The sequence below is a fragment of the Tachyglossus aculeatus genome, chromosome 17 (genome assembly GCF_015852505.1).
Source record: "Tachyglossus aculeatus isolate mTacAcu1 chromosome 17, mTacAcu1.pri, whole genome shotgun sequence".
Classification (NCBI taxonomy): Eukaryota; Metazoa; Chordata; class Mammalia; order Monotremata; family Tachyglossidae; genus Tachyglossus; species Tachyglossus aculeatus.
In genome coordinates this window covers 17,452,374-17,461,197 of record NC_052082.1, presented here as the reverse complement: position 1 = coordinate 17,461,197, position 8,824 = coordinate 17,452,374, and the positions used below count along the sequence as shown (strand labels likewise).

General features: G+C 47.0%; 1 protein-coding gene across 1 annotated transcript in view; it reads right to left on the bottom strand.

Moving 5' to 3' along the window:
* Nucleotides 1–8,824, bottom strand: part of PCCA (propionyl-CoA carboxylase subunit alpha) — a 334,301-nt gene that overhangs the window by 1,926 nt on the left and 323,551 nt on the right. Inside the window, exon 21 of the mRNA XM_038759418.1 lies at nt 5,062–5,139. Coding sequence (XP_038615346.1) covers nt 5,062–5,139 — 78 coding nt within the window. The remainder of the gene's footprint in view (nt 1–5,061; nt 5,140–8,824) is intronic.

Below are 8,824 nucleotides of genomic sequence, written 5' to 3'. Positions count from 1 at the left end.
TGTACTTCCCAAGCACTCTGTACAGTGCTCTACACAAAGTACTAATAAATACCACTGATTAATTAAAAAAACGTTTGAGTTTCTGTCCTAGTTTTGTATCACAAAAGTTCTCAGGTCACAAAAACCAAGCAGTTGATGGGGAAAGGGCGGGGGTGGGATTTATCTTCCTGTCTGCACACATCTCTATATGTTGCCAATTTGTACTTCCCAAGCGCTTAGTACAGTGCTCTTCACATAGTAAGCGCTCAATAAATACGATTGATGATGATGATGATCTCAGAAGTACCTGTCAGCTGCTTTAAGGCACTCAACCAACACTCTCTCTTCCCTCCTTCTCCTCCCTCATCTCGCTCCCTTTGCGCCCATCCAGCCACCCTACTCATTCATTCATTCAGTCGTATTTATTGAGCGCTTACTGTGGATATGGAGTTTATTTGGTCTGGAAAATTAGGTAAAAGTATCTGTATCCTGCCTAGGAAAGTAATCAGTACATTAAGTGGTAGCATTAAGTTTTCAGAAATGAATGAAAAAGAGAGATGATGGGATCCCTTATTTCTGGTCCATAACCTAGTAACATCAGTCACTCTATCACTCATTCAATCGTATTTATTGAGCGCTTACTGTGGGCAGAGCACTGGACTAAGCGCTTGGGAAGTCCCCTTCTTTCCTCTCCCCCTCATCCCCCTCTCCATCCCCCCGTCTTACCTCCTTCCCTTCCCCACAGCACCTGTATATATGTATATATGGTTGTACATATTTATTACTCTATTTATTTATTTATTTATTTTACTTGTACATTTCTATCCTACTTATTTTATTTTGTTGGTATGTTTGGTTCTGTTCTCTGTCTCCCCCTTTTAGACTGTGAGCCCACTGTTGGGTAGGGACTGTCTCTATGTGATGCCAATTTGTACTTCCCAAGCGCTTAGTACAGTGCTCTGCACATAGTAAGCGCTCAATAAATACGACGGATTGATTGATTGGTTGATTGAGGTACAAATTGGCAACATCCAGAGACGGTTCCCTACCCAACAAGGGGCTCGCAGTCTAGAAGGGGGAGACAGGCAACAAAACAAAACGTGTGGACGGGGGTCAAACTCCTTGGGCCTCGTTGTCACCCTCCCTTCCACCTGGAACTTCCCCGCTGTACTGGTTGCGGCTCCCACCCCTTCGCCATTCGGGGAACTGCCAGGGACCTGCGAGCCGCCACCTGACCCCTGGAGCTACAAATCGGACTGTTTTACATGGAGCAGGCCAGAGTTCTGACCTTGCCCGGAGCTCAGGAACTGCACTTATAGCGCTTCGGCCTGCTCTGGTTAGAAAAACCTACACCCGGTGCAAATATCTACAAAAGGAGCTTGGGACTAGGGCCTGCCCCTCTTGCTCTTAAAGGAATAGGTATTTTCTCTCTCCTCGCGGATAAACGCGAGGCTGAACGAGCCCAGGCAAGGAGAAGGAAGGGAGGCTTTTGAAAAGTGAGGGGATCCTGCCTTTGGGCTTCGATTTCTAAAGAAATAATCAGTCCACAGGGTATTTGTCTAGCGCTGAACCGGTGTGCAGAGCACTGTACTAAGCACTTGGGAGAGTAAAATTCAATAGAGGTGGTAGACACGGTCCCTGTCCCGCCATCGACCCCCGGCCCACGTCATCCCCCGGGCCTGGAATGCCCTCCCTCTGCCCATCCGCCACGCTAGCTCTCTTCCTTCCTTCAAGGCCCTGCTGAGAGCTCACCTCCTCCAGGAGGCCTTCCCAGACTGAGCCCCTTCCTTCCTCTCCCCCTCATCCCCCTCTCCATCCCCCCCATCTTACCTCCTTCCCTTCCCCACAGCACCTGTATATATGTATATATGTTTGTACATATTTATTACTCTATTTATTTATTTATTTATTTATTTTACTTGTACATATCTATTCTATTTATTTTATTTTGTTAGTATGTTTGGTTTTGTTCTCTGTCTCCCCCTTTTAGACTGTGAGCCCATTGTCGGGTAGGGACTGTCTCTATATGTTGCCAATTTGTACTTCCCAAGTGCTTAGTACAGTGCTCTGCACATAGTAAGCGCTCAATAAATACGATTGATGATGATGATGATGATGATGATGATAAACAAAAACCAGAAAACACCATGTATTCAATCAATCAATCACTCAATCGTATTTCTTGAGCACTTACTGTGTGCACAGCACTGTACTAAGCGCTTGGGAAGCACAAGTTGGCAACATATGGAGACGGTCCCTACCCAACAGTGGGCTCACAGCTAGTGTTAATGAGTTGGAGAAACAGAAGCCTGGAATAATAATAATGTCGGTATTAAGCGCTTACTATGTTCTCCCCCTTTTAGACTGTGAGCCCACTGTTGGGTAGGGACTGTCTCTATGTGTTGCCAATTTGTACTTCCCAAGCGCTTAGTACAGTGCTCTGCACATAGTAAGCGCTCAATAAATATGATTGATTGATTGCAAAGCACTGTTCTAGATACAAGGTAATCAGGCTGTCCCACGAGGGGCTCACAGTCTTCATCCCCATTTCACAGATGCGGGAACTGAGGCCCAGAGAAGTGAAGTGACTTGCCCAAAGTCACCCAGCTGACAAGTGGCGGAGCCGGGATTTGAACCCACGGCCTCTGACTCCAAAGCCCGGGCTCTTTCTACTGAGCCACGCTGCTTCAAATCCAGAGGACCTGGGTTCCGGCTCTGCCGCTTGCCTGAGGTGACCTGGGGCAAGAAACCTAACTTTTCTGTAGCTGTGTGTCCTAGTGGAAAGAGCCTGTGCTTCGGAATCGGAGGTTGTGGGTTCTAATCCTGCCTCTGCCACTTCATCATCAATCGTATTTATTGAGCGCTTACTGTGTGCAGAGCACTGTACTAAGCACTTGGGAAGTACAAATTGGCAATGTATAGAGACAGTCCCTGCCCAATAGTGGCCACTTGTCAGCTGTGTGACTTTGGGCGAGTCACCTAATTTCTCTGTGCCTCAGTTACCTCATCTGTAAAATGGGGATGAGGCCTGTGAGCCCCACGTGGGACGATCTGATGACCCTGTATCTACCCCAGCGCTTAGAACAGTGCTTGGCACATAGTAAGCGCTTAACAAATACCATTTTTCTTTCTTCTTCTCAGTTACCTCATTCATAAAATGGGGATTAAGACTGTGAGCCCCATGTGGGACATGCACCGTGTCCAGCCTGATTATCTTTTATCTTCCCCAGCACTCAGTCCAATGCCTGGGAATCAGAGCGTGGCTCAGTGGAAAGAGCACAGGCTTTGGAGTCAGAGGTCATGGGTTCGAGTCCTGGCTCTGCCATATGTCTGCTGTGTGACCTTGGGCAAGTCACTTAACTTCTCGGAGCCTCAGTTACCTCATCTGTAAAATGGGGATGATGACTGTAAGCCCCACGTGGGACAACCTGATCACCTTGTATCCCCCCCCAGCGCTTAGAACAGTGCTTTGCACATAGTAAGCGCTTAACAAATGCCATTATTATTATTATTATTATTATAGTAAGCGCTTAACAAATACCGTTTAAAAAAAGAATGAGTTGAAGTGCCAATGCATTTTCTCTCCTCTCCTCTTGTCTCTAATCACTGTAATCAATCAATCAATCGTATTTATTGAGCCCTTACTGTGTGCAGAGCACTGTACTAAGCGCTTGCACTGTACTAAGCTCTAAGCACTGTAAGAACCAAAAGTGCAAAGGGATTCCTGCGCCTTTGTGACATTGAATTGCTTTCTTAGTGAGTGATCTTGAAGGGATGATTTATATTCATTCATTCAATCGTATTTATTGAGCGCTTACCGCGTGCAGAGCACTGTACTAAGCGCTTGGAAAGAACCAAAGGTGCACAGGGATTCCTGCGCCTTCAACGCTATGTGACATTGAATTGTTTTCTTAGTGAATGATCTTGAAGGGATGATTTATATTCATTCATTCAATCGTATTTATTAAGCGCTTACCACGTGCAGAGCACTGTACTAAGCGCTTGAAAAGAACCAAAGGTGCACAGGGATTCCTGCGCCTTCAACGCTATGTGACACTGAATTGCTTTCTTAGTGAATGATCTTGAAGGGATGATTTATATTCATTCATTCAATCGTATTTATTGAGCGCTTACCACGTGCAGAGCACTGTACTAAGCGCTTGGAAAGAACCAAAGGTGCACAGGGATTCCTGCGCCTTCAACGCTATGTGACACTGAATTGCTTTCTTAGTGAATGATCTTGAAGGGATGATTTATATTCATTCATTCGATTGTATTTATTGAGCGCTTACCGCGTGCAGAGCACTTTACTAAGCACTTGGAAAGTACAATTTGGCAACAGATAGATGATTTATATTCATTCATTCAATCGTATTTATTGAGCGCTTACCGCGTGCAGAGCACCGTACTAAGCGCTTGGAAAGAACCAAAGGTGCACAGGGATTCCTGCGCCTTCAACGCTATGTGACATTGAATTGCTTTCTTAGTGAATGATCTTGAAGGGATGATTTATATTCATTCATTCAGTCGTATTTATTGAGCGCTTACCACGTGCCGAGCACTGTACTAAGCGCTTGGAAAGTACAATTTGGCAACAGATAGAGACAGTCCCTACTCAACAATGGGCTCACAGTCTAGAGGGGGGAGACAAACAACAAATCAAGTAGACAGGTGTCAATACCATCAGAAAAGATAAACAGAATTATATATGTATATATATATATATATATATATATATATATTCATTTTTGCGGTCTGTAAAACCACTTATTGCTGCATCGCCCAAGTCTCCGATAACTAACTACCTCTAAGGCAGATGTAAACGTTAAAAATTGAAGACCTTCAACTTAAAATACTTTTAGACTGTGAGCCCACTGCTGGGTAGGGACTGTCTCTATATGGTACTTCCCAAGAGCTTACTACAGTGCTCTGCACAGAGTAAGCGCTCAATAAATGCGATCGATGATGCTGATAAAATACATCGAAGTGGAGAGCAATTATTCTTTTAAACCCCAAGTATGGCCAGCCCGTTTTCCGCAGGCTCCGTTAAGGTCCACCCTGTCACCGACCACGGGGCCTCACCTTGCCCGATTTCCCAGCTGCCATGCTGTTCTGCATTTTCATGGCTTCAATCACACACACTTCCTGACCTTCGGATACCTGGAGAAATTAAAAGTCCAAAATGAGATGACCTTTACAATGTTCAACACTGCAATCTTCTCCCTAGAGGATAAAGCTCTTTGTCAAAGATTCTCGAGGCTCACTACCCACACCCTCACGATTGACACCACATTAACAGTCAAAAAAAACCACCCCAGCTGGGCTTTCAGAACCGCGTGGCTTCGCGGGAGGAGGAGAAGACCCATTTGCTCTGACATCATTAAGGCTCATCATCATCATCATCAACAATCGTATTTATTGAGTGCTTACTATGTGCAGAGCACCGTACTAAGCGCTTGGGAAGTACAAATTGGCAACATATAGAGACAGTCCCTACCCAACATCGTCATTTCTGTACCCGGGGTCGTGGATGCTCCACGCTTCCTCCTCGGCCTAGATCTACAGAGATGCTAAACACGAATCAGCGTGAGAAGCAGCGTGGCTCAGTGGAAAGAGCCCGGGCTTTGGAGTCAGAGGTCATGGGTTCAAATCCCCGCTCTGCCAATTGTCAGCTGTGTGACCTTGGGCAAGTCACTTCACTTCTCCGGGCCTCAGTTACCTCATCTGTAAAATGGGGATGAAGACTGTGAGCCCGTGGGACAACCTGAATGCCTTGTAACCTCCCGGTGCTTAGAACAGTGCTTTGCACATAGTAAGCGCTTAATAAATGCATTTATTTATTTATTTATTTATTTATTAATGAATGAATGAATGAATGAATGAATGAGGAGCCAGAAATCGCCTAGCATTCTTCCTGGAGAACACGGACCTGGAGTGTGACCCAAAAGGCCAGCAAAGGACAAGAAGGCACCCCTTCCGGGCCTGACTGGTGCCCACCAGTACTGAACTGAGCATGCTCAGTGAAAGCGCTCTCCTCTTAAGAAAAATGGATCAGAGAAAACCACCGACATTACCACCAGGAGATCAACGATGGTCCATGGCAGATGCTCAGGTTTCTTAGGTTATGTTGACAGGCACCAGCTAGGTTCATTAGCCGCTCACCGGGGGTGAACGACTTCCACCCCAAAATGGAGGAGACTAAAATGCCACTCCACTCTCTCCCCCCTACCCTGGGCCCCCCTTAATGATGGGTAGCAAGTGGGCACAGCAAGCGGGTGGATGGATTTTTTCCCTCCCCAAAATCAAGGAAGGGCCCTGTAGAACTGGCCATGGGGGCCTCTAGGCCTTCAGGCCTGCTGCTGTCTAGGGCCCCGATCCACACTCACTCTCCTGAGATCGGGTTTGTTGGCTGTCTTTGGAAATGCCCAGAAAAGGCGGTTTCCTGGAATCCCCCTGATGAAAACCCGCCCCTCAAACTTCCCCCTCCAGCCCCCGACGGTTCCCCACCCCAATCCTTCCCTCTGGGGTACAAGCTGTCTCACTGGCATTGTGAGTGGAGTGCGGAGTGCAGAGCATTGTTCTGAGCACTTGGGGAGATTATTAATTATTATTATTATTTTTAATAATAATAATAGCAATGAAAAGGCAATAATTGTGGGATTTGTTAAGTGCCAGACACTGTACTACGCGCTGGGGTCGACCCAAGCAAATTGGGTCAGACACAGTCCCTGTCCCACATGGGCCTCCGTCTCATATCTATTCTACTCATTTTATTTTGTTAGTATGTTTGGTTTTGTTCTCTGTCTCCCCCTTTTAGACTGTGAGCCCGCTGTTGGGTGGGGACCGTCTCTAGATGTTGCCAACTTGTACTTCCCAAGCGCTTAGTACAGTGCTCTGCACACAGTAAGCGCTCAATAAATACGATTGAATGAATGAATGAATGAATGGCAACCTCAGTGCCGGGAAGCCAGTACCATCTCCCTTTCCTCCGCTATTCAGGTGCTGAGCTGGGTTTCTGGCGCAGAACGGAGAGAGAAGGTGAGATCTTAAGCTTCCGTTCTGCGCCGCGGAACGGCCACCCGCTAACCCTTCTGGTTCACTTTTTCACAGGCCCTGAGAGTCCGTGGTTCTTCACCATCCAGGCAGAGGGGCGGGCGTCAAGGCAGCGCAGAGACAATCAATCAATCAATCGTATTTATTGAGCGCTTACTGTGTGCCAAGCACTGTACTAAGCGCTTGGGAAGTACAAGTTGGCAACATATAGAGACAGTCCCTACCCAACAGTGGGCTCACAGTCTAAAAGTGTTGACAAGTGTTGGATCTGAAGCGGGGAGAGGAGGAGGGCCTGGAGATACGCTGCCAGGGAGCAGAAACCTTGAGTGGAAGGATGAGGGCCCAATCGATCAATGGTATTTACTGAGAGCTTACTATGTGCAGAGCCCTGTATTGGGACAGTACAATACATCAGAATTAGCAGACGTTCCCTGCCCATAACGAGCTTCCAGTCTAGAGGGGGACACCAAGGATCCTCCGAACAGACGGAAACCCCCAGAGCTAGTCAGAAGTGAACGGCAGGAAACCCCTCCTTACCGGACAAGTTTTCCTGTAGTGTTCCTCTGGCAATGGTCACCCAGTACCAAGTTCTGAGTACCATCATGAAGCCAAACATATGGCGAATCATACCTCAAGCTTGAAATCATAATCACACCCAAAGGTAAGTCGTAAAACTTCCACCAGGGAGATTCAAGGACTAGGTTGCATCGAGGTGGATTTCCAATCGGCTATGCCACGCTTGTTTCAGGCAATTTTTCTCCCATTAGCAATTGGTACCCCTCTTTCAGCCAGTTTTTCTCCCATTAGCAATTGTTACCCTTCTTCCCTGCCTTGCTTTTGTCTCCTGGTGCTCGCAACTGCCGCTTCGGCTACTCCACCTCAAATCTCTCTCTCCCTTCCTCTCTACTTTCTTCTTCTTCTTCTACCTCTTTAGTTGCTGGGCCTATCTTCCCACAGCGCTGACTTTACCAACCCCACCCTAGGGCACCTCACCCTCCCTCCAGGACAGGAATATTAACTGAGTAGCAAAAAGAGGAATTTCTTTTTACAAAAAAATTCACTTTTCAGGGAGGTGTCAGAGACATTTCAGGGCTTTAGGCAAGCACAGGAAACAGCCCTGAAAACAAAGTCAATGGGACCAAACCCGGAGTCTGTCAGCCTGGAGAGTCCCAGGGCTGATCCCGTTCCTGGGCTCCGGGAGAGCAGCATAGGCCCGTAGGATCCGAGCCCAGGAGAGGTTCTCGGTGAGTGGCAGAGGAAGAGCGGACAGGGAGTCTTTGGAACGTGGTCTCTCCCAACTGAGCGTTCTTCCCATTGAGCCTGGTTGCTTGCAAGGTGGGCAATTGAAAAAAGAGTGAAAAACGGGCAAAAAAAGAAAAGTCCTCCACAGACCCTTTTTCAGAGGAAAAAGGAGAGCAGAGATTTGCCTTTGGGTAGTCATGGGAGGGAAAAAAGACCAAAGCTAAAGCATCCGCTGAGTCTGTGACAATGTGCAATTTATTTAGGAAATGCATCGTGGTGCCTACAAGCTTAATCCTAGTTCTTCTGTTCGGCCTTTTTTTTTGTCTCCTTCCCTGTTCAGCGGAGCAGTGAATCCTAGAATTGCACATTTGGATCTCTTTATTTTCCCTTTCGCTCTTTTGGGTCTCTTCCAATTTCTTTCCCGGTACCATTGTGCGTAGCTCTTTCCCTCCTCGGCGGAGGTAGCCTGTTTGTGAAAATCCCTGTGATCTTTAGCTCTCCTCTCTTCCTCACTTGTTAAGAGATGAATCTTTCTTCTACTGAGCTGTCC